The sequence below is a fragment of the Coenobita brevimanus genome, chromosome 23 (assembly GCF_032717465.1).
Source record: "Coenobita brevimanus isolate Jiangsu-jjx chromosome 23, ASM3271746v2, whole genome shotgun sequence".
Lineage (NCBI taxonomy): Eukaryota > Metazoa > Arthropoda > Malacostraca > Decapoda > Coenobitidae > Coenobita > Coenobita brevimanus.
This window is the reverse complement of record NC_136976.1, coordinates 68,145,427-68,162,801: the sequence shown is the minus strand read 5'-3', so window position 1 is coordinate 68,162,801 and position 17,375 is coordinate 68,145,427. Positions and strand designations below refer to the sequence as shown.

Genomic DNA, 17,375 nt, shown 5'->3' with positions numbered 1-17,375 from the left:
AGTTATGTCCTGTTTTGGTCCCAGATAATGCATAGAACTGCTGGCTATGTCCTGTTTCAGCACTGGATATTGCATAATTTCACTGGATATTGTTTTAATAGGGCCGAGCCAGCAGCACCGGATATTGCAATGGTGGATAATTGGGAGTTTGCTGTATGATATGTACCCATTGCAGATGAGTGCTTTTAGAATTTTTTGTGTAAAATTTCCTTCAGTGACAGTGATCAGCCCCACATTGAAAAGTGGGGAAGGCTTTGAAAAACAGGAAAAATGGAGGGTTAAATAAGAAAATTGTGATTTATATTATAAAAGACCATGAAAATTTTGAATCCAAGCCAAGTTTTGGCAAAACTGGGCATTGATTTTTAAGAAGGCTATGTACTCTTGTCCCAGACAATGAATAAGGGTAACAAACACAAGGAGAAATGGAAATAGTGAAGGAAATGAGCCCAACATCATCCTGCTATGTGTATTCTCGGACAACATAGCCTATAAGAGAATACACAGGGATTGGAGAATAAATGAAGCAAGCATCCTTACTAATCCAGAAAACCCTCCAAGAGGGAGGCAAGAAGGTAATTTTACCCTTGTTGAGCTGCAGACCTCATTTGAAGCACTTGAAGGTCTGCATGGTCCACACTGCAAGCCTAGTATGAGGTACAGGTTAGATTAGTCTTAAAACAGTGACTCAGGGGAGGTAGACTGTCTTAGAATCAGCATGGCAGGGGTTAATAAACTGTTCTGGAAGCCATCCCAATTTCGTCTAAAAATGACAAACTGCAAAAATTAGTACCCGTACATGCCGAAGAAAGAGAAACTGCTGGAGGGAAAATGGGTATACAGTATATATGTGAGGCTCACCAGAGAAAGTATAAAAAGAAAGTAATATAACAGAGCAAGGAATGGTACTTGCATCTTTTCAACATGTGCTTTACAAAAGCATGGTGTACCAGCCCTGTTGCTCCTGAGATGTTTCCATGTAGTAGGAACCTACCAGGGATCAAGAAGCCCAGAGTGTAGACATTTCTTTAGAAATCTTTGGAGAAGTTCTGTGTCTGTTAGGTATTTAGTGGAGCTGTTAATACTCATGGGATTAAGGCATCTGGCTATAGATAGATAGATAGATAGGGTGGTAAGAAGAGTAAAATTTCCTTCCTGTGGATGTCTCCATTGAGTGAAGCCAGAGAGGTGTAATTGTAAGTTTCCGTGATATTATCTGTATTGAAAATTTATCAGTGATTTAAGATAATTCTGTTACTCTAAACAGAACCATATTATTATATGATGAAGTTGTTCCTATTACATATAGGACATAGCTATTTGCTTATTTGTTGCAGGCGTAAACATGTGATGGATTTATGACGAGCTGTGGAGGGAATCCCTGACACTCAGAGTACCGGGAGTTTGGTTTTGAGGTCGGCAGTGATGGAGAGTGGAGATGGAGGTGGAGGGGGGCCGCTGGGGGAAGGTGGAGGTGGGGACATGTTCAACCTCAAATATCGTGGGAGTACTGAGGTGGACAGGCACTACTCTAAGCCCATGTTGCCCTGGATCATTGCAGAGATTAAGAACCAGCAGAAGGCAGAGGAGGTAAGTATATTTTCATATGATACACTGTATACTGTATACTCGTATTAGTATTATGTACCAAGGCTTGTATTAAATGTAGCCCGATTCTTAGCATACCATAGTTTGAATGTAGGACTAGAAATAGCTTTTGGATAGTATACAGTATCAGAAATGCACATAGGCATGATTAAGTTGATAGAAAGTGATGAAAAGGTCACAGTAAGGAAGAAACATGTACGATAGAAAGACTTGAGGTTAGGGTTTGGAGAGTTAGTTGTCTTCACCAACTCCTCAAGCAAGGCCTCATCTTTGAATCCCTCAGAACCATCAGAAACCACAGACACTGCACCATCATTGTTTGCAAATCAGCTCAGGTGCACGATAAAGATGTCTTTGAACCAAAAACTGCATTAAAAAAAAAAAAATAAGCTGAAAAATGCATGATAATGGCAGGATTGCAGATTTTCATCATGCAGTAATATCAACAATCTCTATAACTAAATGTGTGATGACCAAGGGATTACTGTATAGTATTACATATATTGTGATTTACCATCTCTGTACTGTATATGCCTCAATACCCACTGCCTTCATGGTCTTCAAGGTCTGCACTGCATTCCTCACTTGTGTCAGTACCCAAATAATTTTCAAGGCACTACATTCTCGGTGCACCACCAGAATCACTTATGTTTATCTCTGCTCTGCTCTCATCATTTCCTTTAATCAGTTTTTCAGAATATTGTTTTCATTGGTCTCTTATTTTTCTTTCATTGTTATCATTCTCCTTCGTATGCCATACGTTTTCACAAAACTTTCCCACCTTTCATTCTTTTATATTGACACCTACCTGCAAAACATTTACTATTTTTAAGGTATTGTAGTGTGCATTCATGTTTCTTCTTAAATCATGTAGTTTATTTTTTTCCCTCTGTTTTTCTTATGAATCTCTTTGTATGTTTCCTCCATCCATCCATCCATCATCCAATCCTACATTGCCCCATGATGAGTGTAGGAGCCCGGGGCTAGACAGTTGGCCCCGACATTTAAGATGAGAATGACCAGCCTCACTCATCCCTGAGTGACATTACATGAGCAGTCAACCCCTACCACCCCTTGGATGTAAACCTTCACCGTCTCGGTCTGATTGGAGCTCAATAATTACCCACTAAACCACCAGGTGCCAAAATTTGGTTATATGGTTACCACCCAGCATAGTAAATGGGTTCCTGGTGTACATGAAACCTTATACTCTCATTATCTTCCTTCCATTATCAGATTTTTTTATTATCTACCCCATTTTATTTATATTTTCTTACTGGGCTTCTAGCCCTTCCAGACAAGCTACATCTTTCTTATTACCGGTAGTTGATACCCTTGCAGCACTGCACACAGCTTTAGTGCTCCTAGCTAAACATTATGCACTTCACAAATATTCCAGGTTCATTTGCTGCCAGTCCATTGACCCAAGGTCCAGTATGTTTAGTTCTTATTCATCCACCATTTATATATTTTTCAGTATCTCTACTTCAGTCTTTTGTCTTGAGAACTCCTCTTTCCCTCTGTCTTCCAGGCTTTTGTAAACTTTGCTTTGCATGTCATAATCAAGTGGTGAGACAAACCTGCAACCATCATATACTTACATGATGTAGTGCTGCCTACTCCTTCCTTCACTGTTATCTTTCTTTTTCTGTGTCTGCCCTCCTCTCTCCCTATTTCTCCCATCTTTCCTGTAGCGTTTTATTACTCCTTCCTTTTCAGGTGGCTTTACATTGAGTGACAAGCGAAATAGTTTCCTGCAAGCCATGAAACCATTTACAACATGGGGTGGTAACCATATAACCAACCCATACATGTTCCCTACATGTCAGGAAGTGTGTTTGTGGAGGGTTAGTGCCCCTGCCCATAAAACAACTATCTCAGTGACAAACCGCCACCCCAGGATTATGGGATCTTGCTATAGATAGATAGACAGACAAAATTCTGCAGCATCACTCACTACCTTAGGTCAGTAACACTTGTAATCATAGTCACTTAGGCTCCTTTCAACATTTACTCCTGTCTCATTTTACCATTTACAGTATGCTGTGTTTGTCATTGTTTTGTCTGAAGTATGATTTACTAATACACATTGTTTTTTCTGACCCGTATCCCGTAATTGCTGTGTGATATTATTATCCCTTGGCATTTCTAAATGATTCACCATATTATTCTGAGTGTCATTGTTAGCTCTTCTATTTAGGTTTCATATTGCAAACATTATATATAATGTCTTAGTATATACCCTATCACTCTGTCTAGGTGGTCTCAAAACATGTCCTATTCCACATCTCCATCATTTGAAGGTGCATATACTGTACAATAATCAGCACCTCTTTCATCATCCAAGTCTTAAACTGGATATACATGCATCTTGAATTTATACTTTAACAGGTCTACTAATTCATTCCTCTCTGCCATTCATGGTTCAGAAGAGCATATTCATCTTTACCGCACTGTGCATATACAATAAAACCTCACTGTAACGGACTAATTGGGGCCCAAGCCATTCCGAAAAATGTGAACTTCCGATAAAAGCAACATCCCAACTTTCTCCTGCTAACCCGGACTTTTTCTGATATATCAGACGTTAGTCCAGATCGCACCAACAGTTTTTAAACTGTTTTCACTACCATTGCAGTGGTCTCCTGTATTATACATTCACTACAATAGTCAAATGGTATATTATCAGTTGTGGGCAACGCAAACGAAGAAGGACCTTGCGCAAGTTCAATCCGCAATCCATAGTTCACTACCTTGCACAAGCGCAAGTGCGCAATCTGACAAATATTTAGCTTGCGCAAAGTGCAGGCGCAAACCATTTGCATATATTTGTGGGAATTACTGCAAAATATTTAGATATTTAAATAAAATAACAAACCTGTACTTATTTTATTTATTATTATTATTTTCTCCTTTCAGATAACTCATTTATTTCCACAGCTCTCACTCTTGACTTGTGTCCCTCCAACAAGGTCAAAGCTTCACTTCCATACAGTTGAGTTGGTATCACAATACTGTCATGTAGTAACTTTTTCACTCGTGGAAGTTCAAACAGAGGAGTGAGTGTGCAAATTACAAGTAAGAGAAAATCTATCTATCCATCTATTGCCAGACGCCTCAATCCCGTTTGGGGTGGCCACAAACAAATCGCCTCCAAGTCGCCCTGTCCCCCGCCATTTCACTGCCCTGCTCCCAACTCACACAGCCTAATATAATTATTAGGCTGTGGAGGTATATGAGAGAGGGGGGTGTGAGTTGGGAGCAGGGCAGTGAAATGGCAGGGGACAGGGCGACTTGGAGGCGATTTGTTTGTGGCCACCCCAAATGGGATTGAGGCGTCTGGCAATAGATAGATAGATAGATTTTCTCTTACTTGTAATTTGCACAAGTATGCAATCTAATATTTAGCTCGCGCAATGTCACTAAGCACTAGCGCAAACCGTTTGCTTATATTTGTGGGAATTACTGAAAAATATTGAGATATATAAATAAATTAGCATACTTAATTACCTTTATTTATTATTATTCTATCTATCTATCTATTGCCAGATGCCTTAATCCCGTAAGGGGTGGCCACTGGCCACAAACAAGCAACAAATCACCTCCATGTCGCCCTGTCCCCCGCCATTTCACTGCCCTGCTTCCAGCTCACACCCCCTTCTCTCATATACCTCACTCCTTCCCTCCATCTCATCCTTGACCTCCCCCTCCCTCTCCCCCGCTCCACCTCATTCACATACACTCTCCTTGTCAGTCTCTCACTCTCCATCCTCTCCATATGACCAAACCACCTCATTGTGTTTCTCCTAACTCTTCCTGCCACATCCGCATCCACACCGCAACGATCCTTCACTTCCTCATTTGTTAGTCTGCCTCTCCATGTAACTCCACATGCTCCTTTCAGATAACTCATTTATTTCCACAGCTCTCACTCTTGACTTGTGTCCCTCCAACAAGGTCAAAGCTTCACTTCCATACAGTAGAGTTGGTATCACAATACTGTCATGTAGTAACTTTTTCACTCGTGGAAGTTCAAACAGAGGAGTGAGTGGGCTGCGAAGTGGAGGGGCAGGGAACAAAGGCTGTGATGTTGCCAGTTTTCCTTTTTCTGCATTTTTGCAAGATGTTTTATTCAATCATTCAGTATAGATATACAATAGCATGTGTAATTCCTTACAAAAATCATTAAAACTTATTATTTAAATCAAATATCCACAGCCTAATATAATTATTAGGCTGTGGATATTTGATTTAAATAATAGGTTTTAATGATTATTTAAATAATATGTTTTAATGATTTTTGTAAGGTATCTCATATGCTACTCTTAATAAATAATATATTTTTAATTTATTATTATTTAATAATAATAATTTAAAAAATATAAAAATACATTATCTCTGTTGAAGCATTTTAAGAAATGCTACTACACTCCGTCCCTCTCGCCTTCCCCCTGCAGAACCCTCGCGACCCGCCCGAGCCTCCCCCATCCCTTGTCCAGACATACAGGAAGCTCCCAAGACCACGTGTCCCTTGGATTGCGCAGTGCGCAATCCACAGGACTAGTGCGCAAGGCGGTGCGAAAGTGCAATAATGCACATGGTTTCGTGCGGTGCGCAATGCACAAATGATATTCACCGGAGCGCAATGGTGCGCAATTGCACTTTGCGCAAGTGTTTGCGCACCTTCCCAGCACTGTATAATATATATAATAATACTGTCCTGTACATTGATAAACATGTCTTTAATTTACCGTATTGTGGTGAACATACTGTAGCTGAAGTGGTCAGGCAGTCTGGACTGCTTCTGGCTTTATCAGACTCGATCCTGTAAGTGAGAATTTAGTCCTGTAGCTCCTCGATTCTGATAAAAGTGAATTGCTGTTTACTGAAGTCTGTTATGTTGAGGTTTTACTGTATGTGCTTGTACCGAGTCTTGCATATTTCACATCATGCCTTTCATACACTTCACTTTTTCTCATCTTTGTCTCACACAGTGATATTACATAATACTGTACCTTGTTACCTTAACTTTTACTACTTCCACTCTGACATGTTTCATTTATATCTCTTGCATTCCACACAGGCATATGAGCTGCCCAAGTTTGCTGGACCTTGGGCAGGTACAGGACTAGATTCTTGGCCATCTGATCCATGTTGAAAGAGGTTTTAGTGGGTTAGGTGATCCCTTATCTATACCATCATCCACCTTTTAACGTATTCAACTTTGAAGGGACAACACAAGCATTGTTTTTTTATGTATACCATCTTCCCCATCTTAACCTACTCAGCTTGAATGGACTACTCGATCTGTGTTCTTTGTCTGTTCTTTCTCTCATACCTGTTTTGTGTAGAACGTAATATTATTAATTTTCTAGAAGCATTTGTTTATGTAATTTGTTTTCTAGTGTACTTGGTATACTGTTATCACACACATACACACACACACACACACACACACACACACACACACACACAGTTGACAAGTCTTCCTCTTCCAGGTGAAAGTGGAGATTGTGAGAGGGAATGTGACTATGCGTTCGGCAGTGACGGGTGTCGTACTCCTCAGCCACACTGTAAAGCAAATACACAAATGTGTTATGGAGCAGGCTGACCACACATGTTTCCTCTATACTCTCAAGCCACAGGATAAAGAGCAAGGTCCATTAGTGGGGGCGCATGGTTACGTCTCTGCATCTGACCCCACACAGCTTGTACCAGCCAACCTCCCAGCTGACCAGAACTACCAGTGTCACCTCCTTCAGGCCTTCAATGAGCAGCAGGTCAGGCACTCGGGGGAATTTTTTGTTGCTACCTGAATGTGATTGAAATGTGGTGGAACTTCCTTGTACCTTGCACTTCAGTAACCCATTAGTGCCAGATAACAAGAAAGATGAAGTAAGGATGGATAGGGATCTGAAAAGAAGTAAGATAATAGACATCTATCTATCTATCTATTGCCAGACGCCTCAATCCCGTTTGGGGTGGCCACAAACAAATCGCCTCCAAGTCGCCCTGTCCCCCGCCATCTCACTGTTTCTCCCAACTCACACCCCCCTCTCTCATATAGCTCTCCACCCCATCCCTCCATCTCATCCTTGGCCTCCCCCTCCCTCTTCCCCCCTCCACCTCACTCACATACACCCTCTTCGTCAGTCTTTCACCCTCCATCCTCTCCACATGGCCAAACCACCTCAGTGTGTTCCTCATAACACTTCCTATCACATCCACATCCACACCACAACGCTCCTTTATATCCTCATTCGTCAGCCTGTCCCTACATGTGACTCCACAGGCTCCTCTTAAATAACTCATTTCCACTGCTCTCACTCTTGACTTGTGTCAAGATTGACCTGGGAGGAAGGTAGAGTCCCGGAAGATTGGAAGTCAGGTATAATTATTCCCTTGTACAAAGGAAAAGGGGAAAAAGAAGTGTGTGGTAATCATAGGGGCATTTGTCTTCTTAGTATAATAGGAAAAGTGTATGATAGGATACTTATTGACAGAGTTAGAGAAAGAACAGAGAAATTAGTTGGAGAAGAACAGGGAGGTTTTAGGAAGGGAAGAGGTTGTGTAGATCAGATATTCATTCTTAGATCTTTAGTGGAAAAGTTTCTAGAGAAGGGAAAGAAGTTGTATGCGGCTTTCATGGATTTGGAGAAAGCATATGACAGGGTGGATAGACAAGGATTGTGGAAAGTGTTCAGAATATATGGAGTAGATGGGAAGTTGTTGAATGCTGTGAAGAGTATGTATGATGGTGTGAAGGCTGCAGTGCGTGTGGATGGTGAACTAAGTGAATTTTTCTCTCTGAAAGTTGGGTTGAAACAGGGATGTGTCATGTCTCCATGGTTGTTCAATCTTTACATGGATGGGGTAATAAAAGAGGTACAAGGTAGGGTAGTGGATGTTGGAGTGGCCCTGGTGAGAGAGGATAGTGTTTGGAAACTCCCTGTACTGTTGTTTGCAGATGATACTGTGTTGTTGAGTGAAGATGAAGGGGAGCTGCAAGGCTTAGTGGATGAGTTTGGTAGAGTGTGTAAGAAACGGAATCTAAAGGTGAATGTAGGGAAGAATAAAGTGATGGTCTTTGAGAGAGGTGAAGTCAGAGAATGTACAGCGAGGTCGGATGGTGAGGAATTGGAAAATGTGAGTACGTTTAAGTACTTGGGTAGTGTGATGAGTAAGGATGGAGGTTTGGAGGGTGAAGTGCGTGAAAGGGTACAGCAGGGAAGAAAGGGTGCTGCTTCTTTGAAAGCAGTGATAAGAAACAGGGAAGTGAGCATGGAAGTGAAAAAGTTACTACATGACAGTATTGTGATAATAGACATACAGTATATATATATATATATATATATATATATATACTGTATATATATACAGTGTACAGTGGAACCCCAGAATTCGTACGCCTCTCTGCTCGTACAACTCGGTTTTCACACAGCTTTTTCGCCCAAAAATCGCTCCAGTTTTTGTACAGTGACCTGTTGTCCGCACTAAGAGATGCCGCGTCGTAGGTGCCACATGGTTGCCAGTCTGGCTTTGTCTTCCGCCAGCTATGCATCAGTCATTCAGGCTCGATTAAACACTGTGATGAATTACGTATTTTCAGTAGAAAATTATACATAATCATGGGCCCTAAGAAGATTAGTGAGTCAGCTGGAGCTAAAAGAAAGTGTAGTGAGAACAACAATTGAGCTGATAAAAGTACTCATTGCAAAGTTTGAAAGTGGAACCCGTGTCTTTGATCTTGCCATTTATTATAGTATGGCGAAATCTACCGTTTCATCCATATTAAAGGATGGATTAATGTAAATTACATTGCTTCTTATGGAAAAAAATTATTCGGTTTTCGAACAATTCTTAACTCGTACAGCCTCCAGGAACGAATTGTGTACGAATTCTGGGGTTTCTTTGTATATATATATATATATATATATATATATATATATATATATATATATATATCCATCCATCCATCCATCATCTAATCCTACGTTGCTGTGTATATATATATATATATATAAAGATATATAAAGAAAAAGAGAAGTTGAACCTCCAAGTCATGGCTCACCACCTTCCTCTGCTGCTCCTACGTGGTTGGATATCTCTTCTCCACACTCCAAGATTTTGCCAACCAGAAGAACCTGGCCAGCATGTTTCACATCCTTGCAGACAATGCCCTAAGCCACCCCAAAGGCATGGAAGACAGGGTGGACAACAGTGAAGTGATCTGTTTGCCCCCTAACACCACATCTTTGCTCCATCATCTGGACCCAGGGGTGATAGCCATGCTCAAAGTACACTACCAGTAATGTACAATGGAGCAGCAGGTGACATCCTGCAACTCAGGGGAGAGGGACTTTTTCAAGACCTTCTAGAAAAAGTACATCAAGAATGCTGTGGACAGTATTTCTTTGGCATGGAAAAAGGTTAATGAGAGCACCCTGAACATGATGTGGCACAAGTAGCTTGAGTGTGTGCACATATTTGCTAGGTTTGCCCCTTTCAAGCAGATATGCAGTGACATCAGTAACCTCTCTCATGAGACAGGATTCAAAGAGGTGAATGAAGAAGACATTCAGGAGATCCTTGGCAGCTACACTGAAAATATTTCCAATAAGGAACTTATGGAAATGAAGGAGCAGATGGCACAAGGAGAGAAAGGTGGAGAAGAGGTGGAAGAGGAGGAATCAGCACCAGTGTTGGATCAGAGGACTCTTAAGGAGTTTTTAGGAATGATGGACCAGGCCCTCGCATTCTTTCAAGAAAAGGGTCTAAACCCTGCCCGGAGTGATGCAGTGTGCTTTGGAAATGAGGAGTTGCATACATATTGCAAGCTACTTGCACACAAGAAACCAGCAGCCAGGCAAACAGCAGTAACATCATTCTTCTCACCCTAAACATCCACCAGCATGCAGGAAGAGCCAATGTTCTCCACCAGCTGAACATCAGCTCACTGCCCTGACCCACCTGCCTTAATTTTATATGCCTCCTCCTCCACACTGCCTTGCTGCTCCCCATGCTTCCCAGTTCCTTCTTTGCATTGCTTTCCCACTGCTTCACCACATTGCTCTCTCCATCACTTATCACTGATTCCTGATGACCTTAAGTGAATGCCCAGGGACCCATGGTAACCCATGATGATGACTCAGACTGACCAAGGACCCACTCAGAGTGAAATGGAAATGTATTTTCAGACACTTTTGGGTGGGTGGCCTTTGAGCAAATACATATCCCCGTTGAACCCACATTATAATTGCCTCACTGTTTGATAAATTGCTGTGCGATGGGGTGTCACTTGGCATAACCCCATCATTAGCGAGGCCCAACTGTATAGAGACCTAAGCATATTTACAGCATCTGCTGGCTGATTAATTTCAGTTCAGTACATAACCTCTTATCAGTGATCATCCTGCAATAACCTCGTTTGTTACTCCCACCAGTGAAATTGGACAGAGGTTGTGTATTCACCCATATCTCATTGTTCGCCTGTTTGTGTACAAGATATCTGAAAAAGTTGTTATCGGATTTTAATGCAGCGTGGTTGCCAGGTGGACCATGGGTTGCAGAAGAGTTTATTATAATTTGGATGTGAATCGGATACAAGAAGAAATAATAATTTTTTTTGGTATTGTCAGAGGTATTTGAGTGCTCTGGAATTTTGAATGTAACCTGCTGCTATGCTGTTTATACTGTGGATGATTAGTCAGCTTCAGCAAAGGTGTTTCTATTTCCTTTTTGTTAGGAAGTTTACTCCAAAAAGTATTGCTAGGGTCCCTCATTCTTAATGAGGAAAGGTAATGAAATTTGACTTTTCCTCTCATAGTAACCAGTAAATTATTTACTCAGTACACTATGTTCTTTTCTCAGGTGCGAAATTTCTTTGCGTGTTTACGCCAGCAGCCAAGAGAGGTTCAGCCATGCACAGAGGGATCATCTCATAGTTCATTTAATTCTCTTCCTGACCTTTATGTCCATCATGAATCACAGTTTTTTGAGGTAAGCATTGTAGAATGTTTCTGGACTTGGGATAGAATTTAAGGAAGATGATTACTTGGAATCACATTTTTCTCTATGTAAGTGACTCTAAAATTATATCATTTGATTCAGTAAATGTGGCTAATTATCAGGTAGTTATGGTGAAGAGTCCTAGTTGCTCTTTGTTGATCAGGTCACATGCCTGGTAAAAATGTACACCTGCTGTAGGTGTAGCTATTGAATGAAAATGAGGATGCTATCAGCATCATTAATTTTCTTTGATACCTTTTTTTCCTTTTGGGAACCATCAGCAGGGGATGACCATGACTTAACTGTCTTGAGACGATTACAGTATCTTTTTATGCTTATAGGCCTGGAGAAGGATGCTACCATGTGATTGAACCAATATAGCCAATTATAGCATTTGGATTGAGGTGTTGTATTGTCCAGCATGTCCATTGAGTATGTAGGTGTTCCTCATTGCTAGTGTTAGGATGTCAGATGGGATGTTGTTGAAGAAGGTCAAGTAATGCTTATGTGATGATTGTTTTATTTGTCTAGAAGTTTTGTGTGGTTGTCATGTAATGACAGGTGTTGTGTGATGGGATGTTGTTGAAGAAGATCAGGTAATGCTTATGTGATGATTATTTTATTTGTCTAGAAGTTTTGTGTGGTTGTCATTTAATGACAGGTGTTGTGTGTTGGCACAGGCCCCCCCCCCCACCAAAAAAAAAAACCACTAGATCGCCTGAGGGTAACGGAAATGAGCCCCTGTACTATATACATCAAAAACAGGACCAGATGCAACACTGTGGAAAAAGCAGACATGATTTTTTTATGAAAGTACCATCCATCCATCCATCCATCATCTAATCCAGTGTTGCCCATGAGGAACGTAGGAGCCCAGGGCTATGCAAGTTGGTCCTGGCATTTAAGATGAGAGTGCCCAGCCTCACGCATCTCTGAGTGGCATCATGTGAGCAGTAAATTCCAACCACCCCGTAGATATAAACCTGCAGAGGCTCAATCCAATTTGAGTGCCTTAATTGCCCACTAAACCTCCAGGCGCCATAATTTGGTTATATGGTTGCCATTCAGCATAGTAAATGGTTTCCTGGTGTACAAGAAACCATTTGGCATGTCAATCAGCGTAGAGTCACCCATAGGCAGAAGGAAGAGGAAAGAGTGAAGGAAAGAAAGACAGAAGAGGAAAGATGGAAAGAAGGAAGGAAGAGGGGAATGCGCAGGCACCCGAGAGCAGCACTACATCGTGTGAGTGGACCAGTCCCTGCATACAAGCAGTACACCAACTACACACACTCACTGCGTCGAACACACATAAACATATTACAGCTAACTGTAGGTGGCCTCCTAAAAAAATATCAGAAATAGAACAGGTCCTTCATGAGCATGACATTTACGTAACACTCCTCCAAGAAATAAAGCTGGCACACACAGAGCGATCCCCCAAATTAGATGCTACTTACACATTCACTTAGCCAGAACTGAAGGCCATGGAAGAGGCCTCATTGCATGCATTCACCCATCAGTCCAGTACAAAGACTTGAGCAGCACAATCACTTCTCCAGAATGACAACATTAGAAATACAATAACTCAGTGTCATATCTGGAAGTACCACAAATCTTAATTTATGTTAACTCATTACCAGACACCCATTTTATTACCAAATTCTTCTGTTCATTTGAAATGATTCTATGACAGTATTTATATAAATCATTTAGTAAATATATTGTGGCATTACTACTCGTCACCCTGCCCAAGGGTGGGAAAGGAGGCCTGTATGATGATGGTACTGTGATAAAGAACTTTTTTCTTTAGTTATATGTAATCATTAGTCTTCAAAAAATAGGGGAAGTGTACACCCCCACCCGAATCCTCCAAATCTGTGCCTAATAAGGATAATTTTTGGATGGGAGGGAGAGAGCATTAGCCTTTTGCACCCTCAAGCACCTGGACAATCTCTCTCTCTTTCACCTCATCATTTGCACCCCTTACATTCCACATCGCGATCTGTACCATGTCCTTTGTCCGGTCCTTGGTCGTCATCTTTTGGTCAGTCCTTGTCTGAGGCTTCTTGTTCGTCTTTTTAGTTTGCTGTTTTCCGGGGAGGGGCATTAGCCCTCTGCCAACCATTTTAGTTGCCTCATACAACAAGCAGGGACACTGAGGGAGAATTCTTGAAAACCCCCCAATCCCCAGGGGTAGGCAGGCCTGATAGTTGCGAGTATTTTACTCGCCATGTCGAGTAAATAAATTACATGGTGAGTAAAAATTAATTCTCACTCGCCATTGGCGAGTTGAAGTTTTATAACTTAAATTTTAATAAAATTTGTTTCTTTAACCATTACCTCATATTAAGAAACATCGTGATGAAAAGAGAAAAAAACATCATCATTATTAATAATCTGGCAACTCTTAAAAACCACTTGGCATCATAAAGAAAGCACTTGAGATTCTGCTCAGCAGCAGCACAAAAACAACAAGAGATGCTGGTCAGTACCAAGTGGTCCAGCAACACTGTGAACATCTCAAGTAGTAATGCTGAAATCAAAGGGAGGTTAAAGATAGTGTCAACCAGACTGACAAAATTTTCTTTTCTTACTATGGCAAATTTTCTCTTGGACCTTTTCACCATAGTATCCAAACTCAGCGAAACCCTCCAATCAAACAAAACGATTTTTCCCACTGCTATTTCAGCAATACAGAATACCCTCTGCAGATTGACATATATGATCAACTAGCCAGTGAATTGTGGATACCATCAAAAACTTCATTCTAAAGTAGAGGAAAGTGGGGGCAATGACTTTACATATCAAGGGTGAAGCTATTACTGGTGTCCCAAGTGGAATTGATTCCTCAAGCATAGCCAGTCTGCCTACAACTACAGCAGAAGCCATTAAATCATCTATCACTCTCACAGTCAATGGATTAAAGAGCAGAATGAGTGCACTCTTGGAACACCCTGACAATGCAGTAGGACTCCAAAACAATTGCCAGTTTAAAAGTCTTCAGTCGTGATGCCTGGCCTAAGGATGACAATGCCTTGGTAAATTATGGAGAGGCAGGAGGTAAAAACTTTGCTCCACTGGTTCAGTCCATTACTGATCAAAAACAAATGTGAAGTTGAAGAAGTTTTAATGCAGTGGAACAGTCTAAAAACACTTGTGGCAAGAGAATTTCAAGATAAAAGCTACACTGTCCTCTGGACAACCATGCTGGCAAAACAACCCTACAAGGAGGATTTCAAAGACTTGCTGCATCTTGTGCATATTCTGCTGGTACTGCCAATAAGTGCTGCTCAGTGTGAGCGAGTATTTTCAGCACAAAATTGTGTGAAGTTGGATGCGTGCAGCTCACTGGCAACAGAAACACTAGAGGACCTCATTAGAATTTCAGCAGATGGACCTGCCCTAAAAGACTTCGACCCTCAAAATGCTGGTATCAAGTGGACAGCATCTTCAGCTAGACCAAGGAAGCTTAAATATAAAGAGTGACCAGATGAACTGGATATTGAAGAAGAAAACCTGTAAAAACTACAATTTTTCCCATCAAAAATGATAATAATTTGTCATGTTACAAATCTGAACTCTACTGTCATATTTTAATTATTTTCAAGTATGATAACCCTTTTAAATATTAGCTACATTGTCCTATTACCATAATTCAATAAATGCAGAATTCCTTTATGTATAAGCACTGTATACAAATTCCACATTTATGTTTATCCATCCATCCATCATCTAATCTTACGTTGCCCCATGAGGAGCGTAGGAGCCCGAGGCTAGGAAAGTTGGTTCTGGCATTTAAGATGAGAGTGACCAGCCTCACTCATCCCTGAGTGGCATTATGTGAGCAGTAAACCCCAACCACCCCTTGGATATAAACTTCCACCGGCTCAATCTGATTGGAGCACCTTTATTACCCAATAAACCACCAGGAGCCAAAATTTGGTTATATGGTTACCAGCCAGCATAGTAAATGGTTTCCTGGTGTACAGGAAATAATTTGGCTTGTCATTCAGTATAGAGTCACCCACAGGCAGAAGGAAGAGGAAAGAATGAAGGAAAGAAAGACACAAGAGGGAGTGTAAAGTCACCTGCAGGCAAAAGAAAGAGGAAAGAATGAATGAAAGAAAGACAGAAGAGGATTGATGGAAAGAAGGATGGAGGAGAGGAAAGGGCAGACAGAGAGCAGCACTACATCAAGTGAGTGGATGGTGAGTGCCCCCACCTACCACAAATTTTATGTTTATATACAAGCAAATCTATTATTTATTTTCAACCTGGGCTACAGTAAATTACTTGCAAGCTGACTGATTATTAGTGAATTTTCCTCTGGCTAGTAAAAAATTTTCTTGGCTGGTAAAATTTTTTAAGTACTTGCCAGTGGCTGGTAAAATAAATTGTAGACTTTCAGGGCTAGTAGGGGATTTATTTTTGTATTCGCATGATCGGTGCAGTCACGGTGGAGGCCCAAAATCAACCTTCCTGGCTTCTGTGAGTATCAGTTTGGATGTTTTCAAGAGTTTTGCATCAAACCTGACCTATCAAAGGCTATAAACAAAAAATTGAATATCAGTCGGCACAAAGGGGGGAGTCAGCGGTGCTAAAGTTGCCAGCAGGGGGGGGGGTAATGAATTTCAGTGGACTGTCATACACAGATTCATAATGTGTGATATCTGAGGTTATGCAACTCAGTATAATAATCCATGTATGACAGATCCATGGAAGAATACAGTGCCTGTGTGAGTTAGAGATGAGATTTTGAAGGCAGGAAGAATCAGTGGACAGTTATGAACATTTGGCTTATAGTTCTCCCACTTGCATCTTTTTCTCTTTGCTAGTTTTGGTTTCAACCCACTCTAATTTTTAATTATGGGATATGGAACTAGGTTGATGATGATGATTTTGACTCTGCACTTACATCACTTTAACAATTTCAGGTTCTTTTTGTTGGAAGAGTTAAAGTTTCTCACTCAAAGGTACCTCCTAGTTTCATAGATGAGGCATTAACAGCTTTCAAACTACGAGAGCGAACCAGACAGCGCAACACATCAGGTGGTGAGGTACATTATCTTCTTTTGCTAATTAACATTTTCCCTTAACTCAAAAAGGGTACTGACTACTTGATTAGATATTCTTGTAATGAATCCTTCTCAGTGTTAGTTGTACTGTCTGAAGTCAGTTTACTGTACATCAGCATAATCAGAATTATCATGCATTCAGTTTCGTGTTAATGCTGCTTATCTCTAGCAAATGATGTGTATTTAGAAAGATTTGAAGCAGTGCATCATCAATAAGGTTGAAAACATAATGATGCTACCATTATCCTTTTTATAGTGTTCACAACTCTAGATGAAACAGTTTCTAAAGGAAGTACAGTGATATTTTCTTCAACAGGCACCTCGTTTACAACCCAACAATGCTGCTATAACATTTCAACATGAAGGAAGTGGAGTTTCAGTACCTAATATAACATTCTCCAGCCTCATGAATGATCCAGACCCAGGGACTCGCAGCCGTAGTAACTCAAGGGTAAAATATGCTTAGGCTTTAATGCTTGTTAATGGCCTTACTGATAAATCAGGCACATAACTGCTTCATTATTTTAGGTCTCTCCTTGCTGAATGAAATTGTCTGGCAGTAACCAGAAAAGAAAAAAAAAATCATGATAGTGAAGGGTAAGCATGTCAGGATGTTTGCATTACAGTACTTAAGGAGACCGTCCATATGAAAATTGATGAAAAAATTTGAAAGGCTTTAAAAAA

At 40.8% G+C, this 17,375-nt stretch overlaps 1 protein-coding gene across 1 annotated transcript; it reads left to right on the top strand.

Moving 5' to 3' along the window:
* The first annotated feature begins 1,464 nt into the window (after positions 1–1,464).
* Positions 1,465–17,157, top strand: LOC145392735 (TBC1 domain family member 4-like). Its single transcript, XM_080267033.1, has 5 exons — positions 1,465–1,590; positions 7,107–7,388; positions 11,479–11,607; positions 16,551–16,673; positions 17,008–17,157. Exons 1-5 carry the CDS (start codon positions 1,483–1,485, stop codon positions 17,155–17,157), a joined length of 792 nt encoding a protein of 263 aa, XP_080123159.1. The 5' UTR covers positions 1,465–1,482.
* Positions 17,158–17,375: the final 218 nt, after the last annotated feature.